Source organism: Petaurus breviceps, unplaced genomic scaffold (genome assembly GCF_028583685.1).
Source record: "Petaurus breviceps papuanus isolate PSGF00001 unplaced genomic scaffold, PetGlider_PUasm1.0 207, whole genome shotgun sequence".
NCBI classification, from domain to species: Eukaryota; Metazoa; Chordata; class Mammalia; order Diprotodontia; family Petauridae; genus Petaurus; species Petaurus breviceps.
In genome coordinates, this window is record NW_027185850.1 from 25,859,935 (window position 1) to 25,881,162 (window position 21,228).

General features: G+C 43.8%; 1 protein-coding gene across 1 annotated transcript in view; it reads right to left on the minus strand.

The window, feature by feature from the left end:
* LOC138164997 (ELAV-like protein 4) overlaps positions 1 to 21,228 on the minus strand; it is a 113,348-nt gene that overhangs the window by 22,261 nt on the left and 69,859 nt on the right. Inside the window, exon 3 of the mRNA XM_069093036.1 lies at positions 2,624 to 2,727. Coding sequence (XP_068949137.1) covers positions 2,624 to 2,727 — 104 coding nt within the window. The remainder of the gene's footprint in view (positions 1 to 2,623; positions 2,728 to 21,228) is intronic.

The window sequence follows — 21,228 nt, forward strand, 5'->3', positions numbered from 1 at the left end:
GTGTGTGTGTGTGTGTGTGTGTGTGTGTGTGTGTGTGTGTGTGAGAGAGAGAGAGTACACAGCCACCCACCCATGAACACACACCCTATTAATCTTTGTGCTCGTGTGGGGAATTAATGTGACTTCTCTGTGAGGGGGTGCGGCGCCTGTCTATCTGAGGGAATAAGACTCCCCTCTGGAACAGAATTCTAAAATAATCTAATTTGTTCTTAAAATCCAAATTAGGAATGATTATTTAAAGAAATTCCCCAACTAAGACCCTGGTGAATATAAATTTCAAAATCCTTACCAGGATAATTTTGTGGTACAAATCGACTTTTGGAAGTGAGGCACCGTCACATGCGGACTGAGGGGAGAGGGCGGCAGAGGCTTGGAGGGTCTTGAAGACTCCTCCCATGTATATAACTATCACCAGAGGGACAGTGCTGCCTAGTGGATGGAGAGCCAGCTTTATAGTCAGAGAAACCCAGGTTCAAGCCCTAATTACTGTGTGACAGAAAAGCCCCCACAATGTCAGGGGGCTTCAGGGATCGTGGGAACATAGATTTAAAGTGGGAAAAGACCTCGGAGGTTACATCACCTGCCCCTTTCATTTTACAGTGAGGAAACCGAGGCCCAGAGAGAGTCTCTCTCTCTCTCTCTCTCTCTCTCTCTCTCTCTCTCTCTCTCTCTCTCTCACACACACACACACACACACACACACACACACACACACACACACACACACACACAATCTTTGAGCTACCCAATCTAAACCATCCCAGATGATGAATTCAGCCTATTTTTACAGAGATTTACACACTCTCTGTATGACCATGAGCAAGTCACTTCCCTGGGCCTCCACTTTCCCCTTTGTAAAATGATCCTAAGGTCCCTCCCAGCTCAGATGCCCTTGAACTGAGATCGGACTGGAGGAGAAAACCTCCCAGTGCTCGCAGGCTGGCTGCCCAGAGTGGCCGTGGGGCCTCCGGTAACTCAGTAACTTCTCACTGAAGCTCAGTTCCTTCATCCGTAAAATGGAGCTTAGGGCCAAAGAGAGTCTCCTGGCAGTGACTGAAGACAGTAATCACAGCTGTTTGTCATTAACCACCACCAGACTCATCGAGAAAGGCAAAGACAGTCCCTGCCCTCAATGAGGCAGCAACAAGCAGACATTTATACAAAGAAGCCACACACAGGAGATCATCAGAGAGGGAGGTCACTAGGGTTAAGAGAGGCTGAGAAGGGCTTCCTGGAGGCAGGATGGAAGCCGGGGAAGGCAGTAGGTAGAGGAGGAGGGTCAATGTTCCAGACATGGGGGACGGCCAGAGAAAATGCCTGGAGCTGAGACCTGGAACGTCCAGTGTCCCTGGATTCAAGAGTATGGAGATGGGGACTGGAAGAAGCCAAGGAGAAGAGGACCTGGGCTGGGGAAGAAGGGACCCTTTTCAGTTCAAAATCAGGGAGTCTTTCTAAGGGTGACAGTGCCTAGAAGAAAGACTAAGTGAGCACAGCATGGTGACCAAGTGGACTGGCCAGTCTTGTTGATATGGGAGGAGCTCCCTCCCCACAGCAGACACAAGCACTGAGTCAAGTCTTGCTAATACGTGCGTGTATTTTCCTTGAGTGTTTGATTTCTTAAAGCCCAAAGCTGGGCTGTGGATTCTTTCTGCCATCCAAAATGTGATGGGCCTCTCTGCACCCATCATTACGTGCCAGGGCAAGGCAAACACCTTTTAAAATAAGTCTGAGCTAAACTCACAGTTTGAAAAGTAAAACTGCTCCCCCAAAAGCTGAGAGAATCCCCCCTGACCCCACCACATCCGGGCCCAGTCCAAAAGAAAACTCCTTTTTCCCCCCTCGGATGACCTTCCGCTCCAACTCCTCCCTCTTCGTTGGGCTGTCCTTCAGAAAGTATTCCCTCTATCAGCTGGGAAGATTAAGTCTATTCTAGTCAGAGTTTCCACTTCATGCTCCCAGAAATCAAGAGCTGTACAGTCCCATTCTGGGAGAGGTTTCTCCTTTCTTCCCAGGCTTTATCAGTGTTCTGAACAAGAAAGCTCGGGAGACCAATTCTAGAAGTTGGCCAGCATGGGACCCAGTATGTTAGAGGCAGGGATGGAGATTGTGGGAGAGAGGGCAGGTACCTTTCTCCTTCTCATCCATACTCAGAGGCCCATCATGTTAGCACAAAGTAGAGTCTGAAGAAAACCTGGAGAGACAATATCTCCCAAGGAGCAGCCCAAGATCGCCTTGATTTCTCTCCTTACCCCCAGCCAAGACCCCCTCCACCAGCTGTCTGTCAATTGTTTTAACCCAATGGAATATTCCTTTGCCTCTGGATGTTGGTAATTTTTTTAAAATGTCCCCATTCCTGCTAAAGCTCAAAATTCTTGCTAATGTTTTTGTCCATAAATAAAAATCTGAAAAAGTTGCAGTTGGGCTGGGGGTGAGGGGAGTGGGGGTGGGGGTGATGATGAAAATGCCCATCCAGCTGCCAAGGGACCTGCCTTGGTTTTTGGAGAGGAGATACCATACAGCCATGCCTATGGGTAGCAGGGAAGGGGTGTCAGCTCTGGTTCTCCCTGGGCCTGGATGGTGGGGCAGGCAGATGGACAGACGGATAGCTCTGGCATTCTCTTACCTTGATGGTTTTCGTCTGGAGTCGAAGTCCATTTAAAGTGTTGATGGCTTTCTCTGCATCCTTTGGATCAATATAGTTAACAAATCCATAACCTAAACTCTGTCCTGTTGAAATAATAGAGACAGAAGAGAACTTAGCATCTTTAGAGAGACAGGCAAAACTCCCAGGATCAGGAGAACATTAGACACCCATTACTGCAGACCACTGCCTTGGCCAAATGTGATTCCCAACATGGAGGTTTACAAAAACTTCCTCCATTATGCCTTTAACTTAGGGAACGAACCACCAAAGTATGCATACACGGTGCAACAGCAAACTAAGAGGCCAGATGTCACTGTCTTCCACAAGCAAAATGGCAGGTGCCACCATGGGTTGGTCTTACTGGCCACATGGGTTCATAGACCAAAGAACAGGGAATCCTGACAACAAAGAAGATCATGGCTTTGGGGATGGAAAGGTCTCCATCTAGTAAAACCCTCTGATAGTAAAGCTGAGCTCACTAGGACCCAGAGAGAGGATGTCACTTGCCCAACGTTACAAAATCTTCTAATTGTCAAAGGTGGGATTTGAACCCAGGCCCAGTGATCTTTCTACTATAGGGACTCAGTAAGTTTACTGCCTCTAGAGTAAATGATGCTAAAATTTGAAGCAGATGCTATGTACCCTCAAGCCCTGCCACTCACCCAAAAGAAAATCCCCCTCCCCTGAAATTCCACCAGAGTCAACTAGCGAGAGTGCAGTACAAAGGGTGAAGTGAAAGACATTTGCATTGAGGGATTTGGCTGCTCTGTAAGGAGACCGGGGGCAATGTGTCTACAAAGAAATGAGAGGAAACAACAGTGGGGGTTCCTAATTAACAAAAACTACCACCACCATCACCAAAAACGGGCAGCCACTCTAAAACCAATAATGTGCTTGCAGCCATGCTAATGCTTATAAATAGTCCATCAGCTCTCTCCACCATGTGTCACCAGCTAAAAATATCACTCGGAAACTTTACGTCTTTGACATTCCCTTCCTTTCAGCAGCGCGGCTGCGGGACAGCCACACGAACTAGCCCAAGTGTCCAGGCACTGTGGGCGTCAGGCAGGGCCGCCATCAGTGAAATGAAAGGACATCGCACGCCAGGAAAGAAAGGTTATATAAAGCCTCCTTCAGAGCGCCGCCGGTGACGCTGATGGGAGACCAAACAGCCTGTCACTGCTGCTTGATGAGAGCCAAAATCAGCTCAACAGCTTCTGTTTTGCTGGTAAATGTCTGTGTTGATACTGGTAGTAGGAGGGGACCCTAGGAAACAACTGGGTTTGTATCATGAAATTTTTAAAAAAACCTAATATAATTTAAAAATCAATTTTAAAAAAATGCTTAAGAAAGATACCTGTCTATACATTAAAAAAGACAACAAGTTTCTTAAGAGTCAGGCCACCACCCTGCAACATTTACACACACACAGACATGTGTATGTGTAGATATTTATATATTTTATAGATCACATACATGTATATATCATGGAGAGACACATATACACACATACGTTGCTTCAATCTCTCAGCCAAGTTCGCCCCCTGCCCCCATCTCCACCCTTTCCCCCCTTTCCCTCTGACTCTGGAAGAACATGATGGTATATGCAACCCGCCAAGTCTATCTGTCATTAGAGAGACTGAGGGGAGTGGTCCTGGAGGGGACATGAGACCGAATATCATCCACAGCCACGAGGCATCTAAGCACTCCTGCCACACGTCATCAGTGAAGGTGAGCTCTGTGCCCTTGTTGATTACACCATCTCGTGCCTTCCAAAAGCCTTCTCTGGCTCCATTTTGGAAAGTACAAGAACAAGGCCTGGATGGCTTTGGTTTTAGAACATCAGCTTCTTCTCATTTTGCCTGGGCTTTATGCAGCCAGATTACATCAATCTAATTAAATCCACTTATATCCTGCAATTTTCTCATTTAAATTTACCTTGAAGACAACAGAAGCCATTTAAAAAAAGAGAATCGTGTACCAAAACACTTTTTATCGTCTTTTCTATTTAAACCCATGCTTCCTTTCAGTGACTAAGTGCTTACAGACAGTTCCAGACACAACGTGTCGCTATTTTAAATGGCATCCAGGTTATTATCTTTTACTTCCATTGAGCTCCCCTGAAGCACACGCTTCTCTGTAGGTCACATTCACCCAATGTATCGCTCTCAGAAATGTGGTCAGTTCTACAGCTAGCACTTCTGACCCAATTCACAGAGAGAAGGAAGAGGGAGAGAGTGAAGGAGGGAAAGGGAGAGCAGGAGAGAGGGAGGGAGGGAGGGAGGGAGAATGTCATAAAATCAGAAGATGTAAAGTCAGGAATACTTAGCCACTTAAAAACAAAAACAAAACCAAAAGAATGGCTAACCTTTATATAGTGCTCAAAGGTTTGCAGAGTGCTCGATTAAACCCACAACATCACAACTGCCTCTTCCTGAAACTCCTCCTGACTTACCTTTAACACCTGAAAGAAGTGACAATTTGTTCCCTCCTGACATGTGGCCCCCAGTGAGAATTTATGTAGGAGAATTCCTAACAAGGGAATTGGTGTCTGTTTCTGGGGAAGACAGGAGCCTCTCTAAAATTAGGCAGACATCCATGGAAATTAAAAATACAACTCACTTTCAAGTTCTCATATAAGGTCAATCACCCATTTGCTCTTAGGTGGGGACCATCTGGAGCCCCTAAGATGGAAAGCCTACAGAAGCAAAAGACCTTTAGGAGCAAGGAAATCAGAAGCTGGTCCAGCTGCCTCTCACATCCAAACTCCTTGGGATCCTCCCTGGAGGTGGTGAAGCAGGGAAGCCTGATGGCTAATGATTGCCATATACTTGACTGGTCTGCCCTTTCCATGAAGACCACTAGGTTGCCCTGAATCTAAGAAGTCACTGTTTCATGAGGAAACACCAAGAAAAGGCTGCCACCTGTCATCAAACAGAGGCATGTGATAGGTACCTACCAATGGCCCCAACACAGCATCGCCAAGCAAGCGCTTACCAAACATTCACCAAGGCAGACCATTTACTGAAGGAGAAACCCAGTTTACTCAACAACTCAAGAAGAGGTGGGTGGGGGAAAGAACATGGAAAACATAAGGAAAATCTCACCTGGGCACATCTGGCAGGTGCATTCTTCTGCCCCATCATCATAACTTCCAGCTAAAGTACTCAGAAACCATACCAGCACTGGGCTGTGCTACAGAGCATCGAAGCCCCAGGTAGGCACATTTTTCACTTCTTTAAAGGGCGAGGATATGGGTTCTACAAATGTGGCTCCATCCTTGGGCACAAATACCCACTGGAGTGTCCAGAGTAACTCTGGTTGCTCAGGGTGACCTGAGAAGGTCTGGGCTGGGACATCCCACTGCTTAGTCTGGAGTAGAGTTCCTTGAGTTATAAAGAACATGTGCCCATACACGTGTGTTTGTCTGCATTTCAGAGCCAGATGAAAAGGATTTTTAATCATTAATCCATTCCCCCCTTGCTTTAAAGCAGCACACCTATTACTACAGACACATAAAGGGCACTTATAAAGCACCTACTATGTGCCAAATGTTTGTGTAGAAACGCAAAGTAAAGCAAAAGCAGGCCCTGCCCTCAGAGGGCTCACAGTCCTAGGAGGCAACGCTAGGTATGAACAAGAGATATCCATATTGAGAAGGGCACCAACGCCAAAGCCCAGCAGGAGGGACCGAGGAGTCCTGGAGAAGGCGGCATGGAGGCTGAGTACTGAAGGAGGATAGGTGGGAGGGAAAGCCTTTCAGGCACCGAAGATGGGCAATGCAAAGACCTGGTGATGGGAAACGGAGTGTGGCATGCTAGAACAGTAAGTAACCTGGTGCTGACAGACTGCAGAGAGTGTAAGAAGACTGGAAAGACAGCTTTGCATGGCAAAAGTTCTTTAAATTGCATCTGAGAGGGGACAGGAAGCACCAGCGGGGTTCATCAAGGTGGGGTGTGCCACACACCCACACAGCAAGGCAAGGCCTGAGCAGGCGCTGCGAGGCGGTCTTTGCACAGGGCCATCCTGTCCACCTTGCCCTTTTCTCTGTTCTCCTCTACCTGCCAAGCTCCTGAGGCCGGGCCAGATGGGCACCTGCTGTGGATGGAAACATCAGAGCGTGGTAAGGACTTTTGGGGGATGTAAGAATCCCTGGCTCAGGCTGAAATCCTGCACCTCCAGGCACGATGAAATCCCTGGGCAGTGAACACCTGATCATGTGGGTGTGAATGATCCACTGGCTGCCCGCTCTGCCCCAGGAAGCCCCATCTGAGCCTCCTCCTCCTGTTGTCAGCCAGGCTCAGGGAAAACTGATAAATTTACCTAAGCAGACCCAAAATATAATCAGAGTGAAAAAGATGCTGATGACTGGGGGGAGGAGGGGAGGAGGGTACCGCCCACTCCTAAGGCAAACCCCAGGCTATGGCCTGCACTGGCCTAGATAAGGGAGGGTGCAGGGCAGGCCCCTGGACATCCCCAGACCCTTCCAGTCCTGTTCACGCGGTCACCAATGACCTGGAAGGAGACTTAGGGGGCATTTTTAACTTGCATTCGTTCTTATCTGGGCATGAGGTCATCGACGTTCCTCCCTCCCCCATAAAAGTTCTTTAATGTGGACAGGGATTGTTTCTATTTTATCAAGCACAGAACCTGGCACACGTAGGAATTTAATAAATGCATGTTCATGAACTGAATGACACAAAGTTGGGGAAAATGGGCCGAGTCAAAGAAGATGAAATTGAATAGGGATACACATAAAGTCTTATACCTTAACTCTTTTTTAAAAGCAAGTGAATAGTTGTAGGATAGTCAGTCAACAAACACCTATTACTAATAACACTAACAACGAGGCCACTACATGATGCAGTGGATGGAACGTAGATGTAGAATCAGGATGACCCGAGTTCAAATCCGGCCTCAGACATGTGCTAGCTGTGTGACCCTGGGCCAGTCACTGAACCTGTTTACCTCAGCTTCTTCAACTGTAAAATGAGATTAATAACAGCATCTATGTCCCAAGGCTGTTATGAGAATCAAATGAGATAATAATATCTGTAAAGTGCTTAGCATGGCACTGAGCTGGCAATCAGCAAACACTTCTTTCCTCCCACTCCCTCCCTCCCTGCCTCCACTGATAAAGTGTCTTAAAGCACTTTCTGTGTTATCTCATTTGATCATCAAAACAACCAAGAAGCAGATGCTATTTTCATTCTCATCACTCATTCATTTTACAGATGAGGAAACTGAGGGTAAGAAAATTTCAAAGACTCCTCACCTTAACCTGCTTATTTCTGTCTCCCCTCCCCTCTGGGCATACCCTGATAGCTCTTAGGCTCGGGCTGTTAAACATTCAAAGCCCTTCCCACACAACTGTCTCTGGCCCACTCCGTGGTCTTCCTTACCCACTGAAGCTTGGGTCAGGGGGAGCTTGTTTCTGGTTATGAGAGACTGGAGGTTTCTAAATGGCTGTAGCGTCAGAACAACTGATGATTTAGGGGTTGCTTAGTTAGCACTCAACATATATACAAAAGGGGAACTCATGCCTTCCTCTGAATGTCTTGGTTCCAAAGTGGAAGGGGTGACTTTGAGTGGTACCTTCAAGAGCCAGGTGGGGAAAGGCCAGCTACCCTGTCTCCCGCCTGGCCACAGTGGCTGTGGACAAACACATTTCTCTCCCTTTCTCCCCTTCCTTTCTTTCCTCCTCCTTCTTTTTCCTTTTCTTTCTCTGTCTCTGTCTCCCCATCTCTCGATCTTAGGTAAACAAGCATTCAAGAATGAAAACACCCAGATAACCTGGTGAGATCTGAGGTCCCACCAGAAGTGTGTGTCATCACATTCAGAGTTCACCCTCATCCTGGTTGCGCCTTTGGCTTTCTATATTTTAGCAGTCTGTCTCAGTACAGTCTCACCCTGGAAATTCCCTCAGAGTTGGTGGTCTCCTCACCCTGCAACATTCAGCATCCTTCTCATGCCAGAGGACCCTTCCACCAGGCCAGCTCCCTTCTCCAACTGGAGAGTTTCTTCCAGGGTCTCCATTTGGGGGAAAGGCTACCCTTTATTCCCCTCCTAATTCTGTTTCTAATTTTCTGGACTTCTTCATCAAGACTCAGCTGGTACCACTTCACCCCCCCCCCCTACTCTCTGACTCCCCTTTGTGTGCTGTCTTTTCTCATTATACTGTAAGCCCCATGATGGCAGGGCTGAAACTGTCTTTCTTTTTGTTTGTGTATGTATGCCCAGGGCCTGCCATGTAATAAACACTTAATAAATGCTTGTTGCCTGTCAATGACAGCCACCAGTGTCAGTGGCTAAAGACAGTATCTGTATTGGGAATAAAGAGACACTGAGAACAAACTGGAGTAGACCTAGAGTCACTCAAAGAAATCTGACCCCTGGCACTGGCAGCTATGGACTCAGGAAAGGCCCTCCAAGTCATCAAGGGCACTTCTGCCACCGATGAAATCTACACATGTGCCTTATTACCACTGTGCCTAAGTCTGAGCTCACTCTTCCTATGGATTTGTATTTATTTGTAATAGGGTGCTGCTGATTTTTGCAAAGTTCTGTATTTTTCTTCAAAAATACCTTTTTCAGAAATATCTTTTCTAAAATAAAATGATATTCTGGCTCATGACTGTGGGCAAGACACAATCTCTATGACGCTCAGTTTACTCACCTGCAAAATGTGTACGTTACAGTCAAACAAAATATTTTCATTTGTGCTTATCTCTAGGGCTTAACATATTTAATTAATGCTGTTCATTTATTGAGAGAGACTTAATTCCATTTCTTTTCTTCTTGTTGTTTTTTAGTCATACGTTAGTTGTATCCAACACTTCATGACTCTTTTTGGAGTTTTCTTGGCAAAGATACTGGAAGAGGTTGCCATTTCCTTCCTCAGCTCATGTTACACAAAAGGAAACTGAGGCAGAGTTAAGTGACTTGTTCAGGGTCACACAGCTAGCAAGTTTCTGGAGCTGGATTTGAACTCAGGAAGAGAAGTCTTCCAGGCCTGTCACTATCCACTGTGCCATCTAGCTACCACAATTCCATTTCTACCTAGCTCAAATCAGATGATATGTATGTAAAGTTCACTGAAAACACATTGCAACATAATATGAGTATCAATGATTATTTTACAAAAATGAAATAACGTAATTAATTTCATCTAAATGAAAAGACTGACATATATATAGATCGATGGATGGATGTTACATTGTAATCTCAGTAGACAAGGGTCCAGGAAACTCAATAAGAGAGCCAAAGGATTTCTGCTGTCCCAAGTTCAAGGGTATCAGGGAGATTTTTCTAACAGGATAATATTCCTAAAGATTAAAAAATAATCACTTTCATCTCCTCAGTCAAAGCCCTCACCAGTATGGACAAACCCCTAAGTTTTTATCACTTGAAAAGAAGGAGAGGGAAAACAAATGTGAAAGAATTTGCCTTAAAACAGCACAAAGACCTTCCCTAATCTAGCTCCATCCCCCATTGTTGCCAACATGATTCTCCACTCTTGCCAGGCCAGTCTTCCCACCAACAGCCTCCAAAATCATCACCATTCCCCTCCATGTGCCTCTGACACTGCTGCTCCTCCAAGTTGGAATGCCTCAAGCTAATATTTTGCCCCCATGGGCACATCCCATTTCAAGCCTTTAGGGCTACCTCAGGGCCATTCTTTCCATGACATCAACTCTTAGGACTGCCCAACAGCTTGTCCTTTGTTCTTGAAGAGGACCATGATGTCAGGAAAGTGATCTGAGGGAGGGGCTGTACAAGGTCACCAGCCTCACTCCCCTCCAGAGCCATCTGGGTCCAGGGCAAGACAGATCAGGATGAGTGGAGATGGCCCAGGATGCAGGGGGAGACCTCAGCCTTTTAAAGCTAAGGTCTTTCTCAGGTCTCAGTCTGTCTGAGGTAAGATGCACCCATTCAGTGATTAAGGCTATGTAAGAAATGAGGCAAAAGAGGCCTCTTTGACCTAGTCTAATAATAATAATAACAACAACAACAGTAATAATAATAAATCTGGGAGGTGAAGAACTTCAGGGTTCTGGCCAAAACAGAAACAACTGCTAGTTACATTCACACTGGGCCATCACAGCACAAACAAAGACCAAGGGAGGCATGGGCTAAGACCTTTTGTTGGCCAATCAATGAGAGAGGGGGGTGATTTAGCTTTTCAGGTATGGTCCTTAAAAAAGAAATCTAGTCCGTAAAACCCAAGCTATCTTGTGGGTTTCAGAGATCAAAATTCATATTCTTTTGGGCAAAGTACCCACAGGTAAGGGTATGATACCTATGTGGACAGAGGAAGAGGAAGGAGAGGAAGGGAGAGAGGAAGGAAGGAAGCTGAGTTGCCCAACTGAGTGAATTGCCCAGCTGGGTGCCCCATGGGGTAGCTACTCCTCACAGATCATTGTCTGTCCTTCCTTCCTGAAGAGGACCATGATATCAGTATGTACCTCTGGAAGGGGGTAGTACGGACCAGATGAGCCCTGAAGTCCCTCCCAATTCAAAGACTGACACTAAATATATTTCCTTGAGGTTCAGGGTCCAATAGCACATGGGGTCTGCTTTGAGTTCTTGGTGCCACTCGGATGGATGTGCACGATGTGACAGGCACATGCCTCTTTGGGGGCAAGGCCTTCCAAGTCCTTGGTTTATTATCTCAACATTAATTCAGACAGGGAAAAAGAAACCATAACCTCATGAAGTCGCTCCATGATTTCCTGATACCTCCCACTTCGCCCTCCATTAGATGTTACTATGACAGATAGCTTCAATTCCAGTTGAGTTTAATTATCTTCTCCATGCTGATGATTCTCAGATTTACATATCCGGCTCCATTCTCTCCCCACAGTTTGAGTTCTGTATCATCTGTCTGCTGGGCATTCCAAACTGGACAGCCCATAGTTATCTCAAACTCAACATGTCCACATTCTCTTCCCCCCCCAACCCCCAATTTCTGTCCACCAGCCTTCCAGCCCTGTGATTTGCAATCCCTCACTCTCACCTGACACATTCAATCAAGTACCAGATTTTGTCATTTCTACCTAGACAATACTTCTCCTATCCTTTTCCTTCTCCCCACTCGCACAATCACTACCCTGATACAGTTCCTCCTGCCTTTTAACTGCTCCTTCTGTCTCTCTCTCCCACTTCTCCAATGCATCCTCCTCTTGACGGCCAAAATGACGTTCCTATGGTCCAGGTCTGATGACGTCTTTCTTCCTCACCAGATAAACTCCAGTGGCTTCCCTCTTATTTCATGGATCAAATACAAGCTCCTGTGTTGGACATTTTAAGCCTTTCACAAGCTAGACCCAACGTACCTCGCCAGTCTAATGACACATTATTCTCCTTCACACAGACTACTGTCCATCCAGACTGACTTTGCTGTTCCAACTCTCAACTCTGCTCCTCCTGCCTCTGACCACCTTTTAGAATTTTTGGCTTTTGGAAAGACTTGGCCTACATACCCTGCTGCACGAGGGCTTCCTTCATTTCCCAGCCACTAAGGCACTCTTCCCAAATGTACCTCTTGTCTACTTTGAATATCTTTTATTTATATTATATTTATATAGTATTTGTAAATCTTATTTATATATAAATGTATAACATGTATCTAATATATATGATATGATATATGTGATACATGACATGCTATGACATGCTATAATATAATTAATATATTATAATATAATATAATATGTTTTCTCCTCTAATAGAATAGAAACCCCCTGAGGGTAAGTTATTGCACACCTGAATTTACATTTCTTTCCATTGCTTAGTGCAGATCCTGGCACATAATAAGTACTGGATAAATGCTGGCTGACTGATTGACTGTGTGACCTTAGGCACCTTATCTACTCTCTCTGGGCCTCAGTTTCCTCACATGTAAAACACAGGGGTTGGGCTAGCTGGTTTATAAGGTCCCTTGAATCGACTTTCCCAAGGTCCTGCAAGCTAATAAATGGAAGGACCAGAATTCCAACCTGGCTCTTCTGCGCTCTCTCTAAATACAACCAAACTCACTAGAAGACTGAATTAAGCCACTTTTTATTTGCTCTTCTATTTCTTGAGAAAGACAGATCACAAGGAGTTGATTCTCTTGGATGGTGAAAGTTGGCAGCCCAAAATATTTAGGGTGTGTTCTGGGGTCGCTTCTCATTCGGTCCCATCTCCAACACCTCTGACATTCACAAGGCGGTGAGGTACCTAGGTCACTCCACCCACAAACCTCTTCTGTGTTTATCACCTTTTCCAAAATATGGACAGAGGGATCCCTTGTGCCGGAAACACCTCTACACCATACCTGCCAAGTGGTTTTCCAGCATCCTTGATATGGAGCTAAAATGGGCCTCAAACTCAACAAGAGAAAATCTCCTCATTTTACAGAAGCCCCAGTGGAGGGAGTCCCTTGCCTGGGCTTACAGGGCTGGTATGAGTCTGAGGCAGACTGTGAAGCACTCAGGACGTCCCGATTCCATCTCTGATGCTCTATATACTAGAACACGGTGCCTCTACCTGAGGCTCTTACTGCCAGGGAGCCTTCCCAAGGCAGCCCATTCAGTCTTGGACAGCTCTGGATGAGAAGCTGCTGCTTTGTTTGTCATAAAGCAAATCTAGCTATATGGCTCTCTAAGGTAGGAAGGATTGCAGCCCAGGCCTGGAGCTGGACTGTGCATCCCAAAGATGCCTGAACTATGTTCATCACCAGAGGAGCTGAGGCCAAGAGATAATGAACAATTTTGGGCCAGATGCCAAGGGACAGGAGGGCATCAAGCGAGGGCAGAGGAAGCGGTATGACAATGAAACCAGGGGCCTAATTCAGATGATGAAACTTCTCGCCCACCACCCACTGGCTCAAGGGGTTTGTGTTATCATCTTCTGAGTTTGAGTTATTGTCAACTCAAAGGCATTTTAAAATCCAGAGTAAAAAGCTGGGCCCAGCAACAAAGATTAGCAAAGGAGTTGAGGGTGTCCATGGGGGAATGAATCACAGGATATAAATACCTGCTGTCGACTTTGTGTGAATCGCCTTTAGCCAGAGAAGAAATAAGGATAGACTGGGAGTGGAGGGGTCTGGGCCCACGTACTGGCCCTGATGCCTAGCTGCTGCGTGATCCAGGGCACGGGAGATCCCTTCTGGGCCTCAATTTCAGACTCTCAGACCCTTAGAGGCCACTTAGTGCAGCCTGTCCCCAACAAGTCACCTTATCTGTCAAAAAGGGGCTAGATGAGCTAAGAATACCTAACGTTGGCATCATTTTAGTTTTCTAAGTACTTTCACTCATTCTTTTGCAACTGGTCTTCACAACCTAAATCTAGGTAGACATTATTATTCCCACTTTATAGACAAGGAAATGGAGGCTCTAGGACAAGGGGTTCTTAATCGGGGCAGGGGGGAGGGGTGGTCCATGAAGTTAAAAAAAAATCCTGATATTGATATTTCAGTAAATCTGTTTCCTTTGTGTCTTATTTTATATATTTAAAGAGAAGATTCTAAGAAGGAGTCCCTGGGATTTACCTGCCTGCCTGCCTTCCCAAGGGACCCTTGATAGAAACAAGGAGAATAATCCCTGCTCCAGGAGATCCCAGGACACATGCAAGGTCAACAAAATTAGGAAAAGCTTCTTCTCAGTGGTTCCAAGATGGCACAGGTCTTCTGATGGCCAATCCAGTCAGTCATCCTTCCACTACCCCACACTGACTCTCAAAGGCATATTATCTCTTAGTTACAAGAGTCTTTGGCTTCATAGGTTTATAAATCTGTTAAAAAACTACGACTGAGAACAATCATCTTCAATAAAGCACAGCAGGCACTAGAGAAGATACAAAAAGAATGAGGAGGTAAACAGACCTTGATGTCTAGCAGGGGGAGATATACTTTATGTTTATGCCTCAGCAAGGCTGTAATATTATTTTTTAAATAATTTCAGTGGAGATTGGAATAAAAGAAGATGCTCGGGAAAGGTACTTGCTAAATGAGGGCGGGTAGGAAAAGTCACTAATTCCTTGGGATTTCTTGGAAGGCTTCCTGGAAGAGACAAATTTGAGCTGGGCCTTGAACCATAAAGGAAGCGATGGTGAGTGTGTGTGTGTGTGTGTGTGTGTGTGTGTGTGTGTGTGTGTGTGTGTGTGGGTGTGGGTGTGGGTGTATGTTGTTTAAAGTATGAAGACTCCAGGACCTAAGACGATGCAATGAAATGGAGTTCTGTGTCCAGATCCTGTATGTGTCAAGCTTCATTCCATACAGAGAAACAGACCCACTGAAAACCTGGAAGAGAGGGCCTGTCCAAGTTGGACAAAACTTGGATTTAAGACTTTTAAAATGGAGAAGAAGAGAGCAAACCATCTCATTTTAACAACACTTTTAGCAAGCTGAAGTAGAATGAATTAGGTTGATAAATATTCCTCTATTTTCAGCTCAAACTTTTAAAAACTCATTTCGGTGTTTTTAAAATAGCTGTTAACTCAAAGGTATTTGGTAGTAACTTAATTGCTTAACTCCCTGGTTTTAAACTTGGGAATCTTTTAATTAACTATGCAGCGTTTTATCACCTTGAATCAAATCCCTCTTCAGGGATGTCATGGAGGGGATTCGTTCTTCATGGAGGGGATGAAGCAGACATCCTCTAGGGTCCCCTTCTCCACCATGGAAGGACTGATTCTATTAGACTTACTTCTATGCTTGCTGATCAGCAAATAAACCATTCTGTGCAGAGAGGAAAGTGGGCTTAAACAAACATAGGAGCCAGAGCACTTTGAGGATACAGCCCTTACAAATGAGGGAGCATGGCTTGATAACCCAAGGAGTAGAACTCAAGCCAGAGATCTGGGTTCAAGTCTAGAATCGACCTTTTATTTACCAGCCAGGTGATCTCAGGATCACTTATCTTCCTCATCTGTCAACAAGAGACACTGGACAAGAGGATCCCTAAGGCTTTTCCCAATACAGAAGGAAGAAGAAAGATCAAAGAAAGGATTAGACCAGTGCCTTGGGGTTGGTTGGGGCAATGATCCCAGACAACAGAGAGAAGGCAGAGTGGCTGGTTTCTAATTTTGCCCCTCTTTTATCAGAAAAGCAGAATCACTTTTGCCCTGAAAATGACAAAAGAAAAATTGCTAAGAGGACTGATACCCAAGAAACATCAGAAAGAACCCAGTTAGAACACCTTGAGGAATCTGAGTCACTTCACCAACATGAACTATTTCGTCAGATACATTATGAATGCAGATGTGACCTCCAATGCACTATAATCACTGAAAGAAGATGGTGAAAGGATTGTGCAAAATAAGAGAAGGGTAATAACACAAATTTTCAAGAAAGAGAACAGAATTGTGAGTCTTCAATGTATAAGCTTGACTTTAATTCTTTGGAGAAGTCCAAAAAGGGTCATTAAAGAGATGGTCAGTGAACATTTAGAACAGGAGGCAGTATTCACAAAGAGCCTTCACAGCTATGCCCCGCTGACCTTCATTCCTTTTTTTTGACAGTTACTGAACTAAGAGATTAAAGAAATTCTATGGAAAGAGTGAACAGTGACTCAATCAAGCATTTGATAAAACTTCTACTTCTATTTTGGTGGAATAAGATGGAGAGATACAAGCTAGATGCTATCCCAATCCAATGTATTTGAGAATTGATGAGTAATGTTTTAATGTTTCAATGTTACCCTGGCAACAGGTCTTGAGAGGTGTTTCCCAGGGATCTGTGCCTGGCCCTGTGCTGTTTAATGCTTTTTATCCAGGAGTTGAATAAAGGCAGCTGGTATGTTTATCTAATTTGCAGATGACACAAAGCAGGGACGACAAACATAGTGGATGAGTTCAAGTTCAAGAAGAACTTGACAGGCTAGAGTGTCGGGCTGAATCCAACGAGATGAAATTCAAGAGGGGTTAATATACAGTCTTGTACTAGAGTTCAGAAAATCAGCTTCACAAACATAAGATGAGGGAGGCATGGATAAACAGTAGTTTGAAGGAGACCAGAGCATTGCAGTGGACTGCAAGCCCAATATGAGTCAGCAGCATGACAGGGCGGCCAAAAGACCTAATGTGATTGGGGATGCATTAAGGAAGGAATGGTTTCCAGGATCAGGGAGATCGAAGTCCCATTCTGCCTTATCTGACATTCTATATTCAGCTCTGAGTCACATGGCTTGAGGGCATGGGTAAGTTGGAGAGTCCAGAAGGACAACCATAATGGTAAAAGTCATAGGGGGATCTGTTGAAGGAACAGGGAATATTGACCCCGGAGAAGAGAAGATACCAGGGTAAGAGGGGGAAATGACCTCAGAGATGATATGGTTCAAACTTCTCATTTTATAGACGAGGAACCAAGGCCCCCAGAGAATTTAAATAACTGCCAAGGTCACACAGAGAGCTACCTTCAAGTATATGATGGACAGTCATAGGAAAGATAGATGAGACTTGCTTAGTCCCAAGGAAGAGAACTAGAAGCAACGGGCATCTATTTTCTAAAGGCAGATTTAGGATCAATGTCAAGGACAACTTCCCACGAATTAGGGCTGTCTAGTCACCTCTTGGGAGGTGATGGGTTCTCCCTCCCTGGAGGTCTTACAGCAGAGTTGAGATGATTACTTATCAGGCACATTGTAAAGGGGGATTCCTTCTAGGACACTGGTTGGGCTGATTAGCTGGTGTGGTCCCTTCTCACCCCGAGAGTCTGCAATCCTCAGCTGGGACCTTCCTTGCTTGTTCTAAGGCCTCAGCTCTGAAAATTTAGCCTAGTCCAACATATGGCTGTTCTCAGAGGAGGAAGGTGTGTCACCTGTGTGTGGATGTACCTGAAAAGACAGATATTCTGAGCACCCAGTGCACACACAAACACGATTCTGGAACATGAGGATATAGCTACTAGTTCCATTTTTTTTTAAAGAAAAATAGCCAGCTGCTCTTTATATGCCAGTTCAGGGGGAGGGAGTTTGCTCTTAGACACATGTGGGCTTGGGTCCCCAGTGCAAGTCTCTTCTGAGAAGGCAGGGACAGGATTAAGGGTTTGGAGTGGGCTGCCCAAGACACCCTAAGGGGTATCTGTCAGCTCTTGAGTTCTACAATACAATTCTAGGCTGGGTACCAGACAAGAGGTACTTGAACTAGTGGGTCCGTGCCAGTCATCCTCCCTGGCTCCTCCATGATACAGCTCTAGCCGAGTTTTCCCACGTCCTGTGCTATACCCAGACACATATCCTTGGTATAATCCTATAATCACCATCTCCAAATATGGCTAAAGGGTGCTGAAGAGAAAGTCTGGGAGAGTCAGGAGTGCAGCAGGGAGAGGAATGAAGATATGGTTGGCCTAAGCATCCTTAAAATAGAGATTCTAGAAAGAACTAACCAAGTAGATAGAGAAGCTAGGCTGCAGGGGGTAGGGGGAGGATCCTTCCATTGCGTTAAGTCCAGGGAAGGAGAGAGTTTCCTGAGTGAAAAGATTTCTGTGGCAGAGTCAAGAATGTAGCCTGGAAAGTAATCATTTTTTTTCCTTTTTTCCTCCCTCCCTCCCTCCCTTCCTTCCTCCCTTCCTTCCTTCCTTCCTGCCTTCCTTCCTTCCTTCCTTCCTTCCTTCCTTCCTTCCTTCCTTCCTATCTTATCATGCCCTTTAAAAATCACAACTTTCTTTTAGATTTTATTTAAGGGGTGGGGGGATAAGCACACACAGAATCCATACACAGTTCTTGAGCCTGGTAGGTGGCTCTGATAGGCTGAGAAGGTCCCACACCAAGTGGGGAAGGCTTTGAGGCAGGGCCTGTCATCTGGCTAGGTTCCAGGACACTCATCCTTAGGCTACCTGCTTGGACACTTGCTTTTCAGCTCTCTCACATCTTGTGAACCACTACAGGCTGGCCGTACATAGGTTGCAATCTGCATTTAAAGCCCATGATGATCAAATTATGGACTCTTTTAGGACTGGGCGATATGATACAAAAAATACACATGACTGAGAAGAATGGACAAAAAGGGGTAATACCAGTGAACATATATTTATGAAGCATTTTAAGATCTTCCTGTCTGAATCTAGGACGAAGGGTGCCTTTGAGATCTGGAAACCAAATATGATGTGGCAAGACCCTTATGAACAGACTCTAGATTGACGGTCCCTGTATATTTCTGGACACTGTAGCTAGAGTCTTAAACTGGGGACAGTTTATGAAAATAAGGGTACATCAAAGCCAAATTACATGTAGGGACAAAGTACTGACTTAAAATCGGAAAGGATAATGTTCTGAAGGAAAAAAAAAACCAATAGTAGGGATATAGAGGGAAATGTAAACCTAATTCTCTTGCTGTTAAAAATAATTTAATAAAAAAGAAATTTATGGAACAGTGAATAAGAAAACACAACTCCACAATCTATTACTTACAAAAAACATCTAAAAAGCAAAGGTAAGCATAAATTCCAAGTTCAAAGCTGGAAAAATGATTATGCATCAGGTACTTCCAAAGAATTAGAAGTTGCAAGCATGCTATCAGAAGAAGCAAATATAAAAATTCATAATATCAAAAGAATAATCAATAAAATTAATTATGCTTAAAGGATCCATACACAATGAATCAATAATATCACTATTTAACTTATATGCACTAAATAGGATAGACTATAAATCCATAAATAAAATTTAACTGATAAAAGAGATAATACCACAATAGGAAGAAATTTTAATGCTTCTCCCTCAGAGCTAATAAATTCAACAGAAAGATAAACAAAAGATAAAATAGAGAACTGAACAAACTTTGAGAACTTAGAGCCAAAATAGCTGTGGTGCCTTCTGAATGGTACTGCTAAAGACTGCATATGTATATATGTGTACATGTATATGTATGTGTATATATATTTATACACACATACACACATATTTCTCAATATCAACCACATGACATTTTTAAAAATAAAAACTGACTGTATTAGGGCAGAGAAAATTATAAATAATAAAAAGCAAAATGCTAAATACATCCTTTATAGATCATAACGCAATTAAAAATAGCACTAAATTCAGAGAACACCAACAGAAGACGCAGGACTAAGTGGAACATTATTGTTGAAATCTTAAGTGACAAATGGGTTAAAGAACAAATTACAGATATAAAAGACAAATGATAATGATAACATACACAACATTCAGAAACGTAGCTCAAATAGTCCTCAGAGGAAAAATCATATTCCTAAGAATATACAGTAACAAAATAAAAACTCTTCAGAAGTCTTTTTACCTTCCTACCAAGGTGCCAGCTAACAAAACTATGAGGACAAAGAGACAGTGAGCTAAGCTAGGAACGTCCCAGGATGATCTCCAACTCCCATTAGATTTTTTTTGCTTTTCTTACAGCTCTTAGGAATAGTAAGTGCTTAATAAATGCTGGCTGAGTTAACTTAAATATAATGGATAAACCAGGGGAATCAAGTAAGAGCTGGATCCTGACCAGACTCAAATAATTTTAGACAAAACTAAGGAATATGTCTAAAAGAAATATATTTGGTGCCTACTTCTCCCTCATATTTATTTATTCCTTTGTGGTAGAATTCTGAGTTTATGTGATGTACTTACTTTAAGTCAGAAGCAGGAAGGGGATCAGAAAATGAAATTCACGAGTAAGGGGACCAGCTGTCAACCATACCTGAAATGCACTCTTTCCTTACCTCTTCTTCCCAGAGTCCTTCTCTCTTTAAGACATAGCTCAGGAGCTGGGTTGGTGCAGTGTAGTCACAGTAAAGTCAGTAAGACCTGAGTTCAAATTCCATTCCAGACATTTATTCTTAGGGATATAATTTTTCCTCCAAGGACTACTCAAGCTGCATTTCTGAATTTCATGTATGTATCATGATCACTGCTTTCACAGTTAGTTTTCTATCTATAATTTCTTCTTTAACCTATCCATTACATAAAATTTTGCTAATAATTCTCTACTTCGGCCTGTATATTTTGTTGGTGCTTCCTGAATGGACTGCCATTTTAATTGCATTATGATCTATAAAGGATGTGTTTAACATTTTGCTTTTAAATATTTATTTGTAATTTTTCTGTGCCCCAATAGAGTCAATTTTTATATAAAACATCATGTGGTGGTACTGAGAAATATGTATATATATATATATATATATAAAATATATATATTTACACACACATACATATATCTATTCTTTCGTGGTACCATTCAGAAGGCACCACAAATAGCTTAGTAGCTGGCAAATAACTTAATTTCTCTCAGACTCAATTTCCCCGCATCTAAAATAGACACATAGCATCTATCTCGCAAGGCTGGCATGAGGACCAAATAAAGTAATACACAGATAGTACAGTATAAAGCTTGAAGCTCTAGACAAATGCTATAATTAGTCCTGCTGTCCCCCCAGCCACTAGGACTATCTCCCTTCCAAATGACGATGCATTTAGCTAATTTGAATCTATTTTTATTTATGTAGTTAATAAGTATATTATATTATAATAAAGTACAGTATATTACATTATTGCATGTAGCTGTCATTAGAACATAAATTACTGGACAAGAGGAGCTGGTTCTTTCTACTTCTCTCCCCAGCATCTACAATGGTGCTCTGC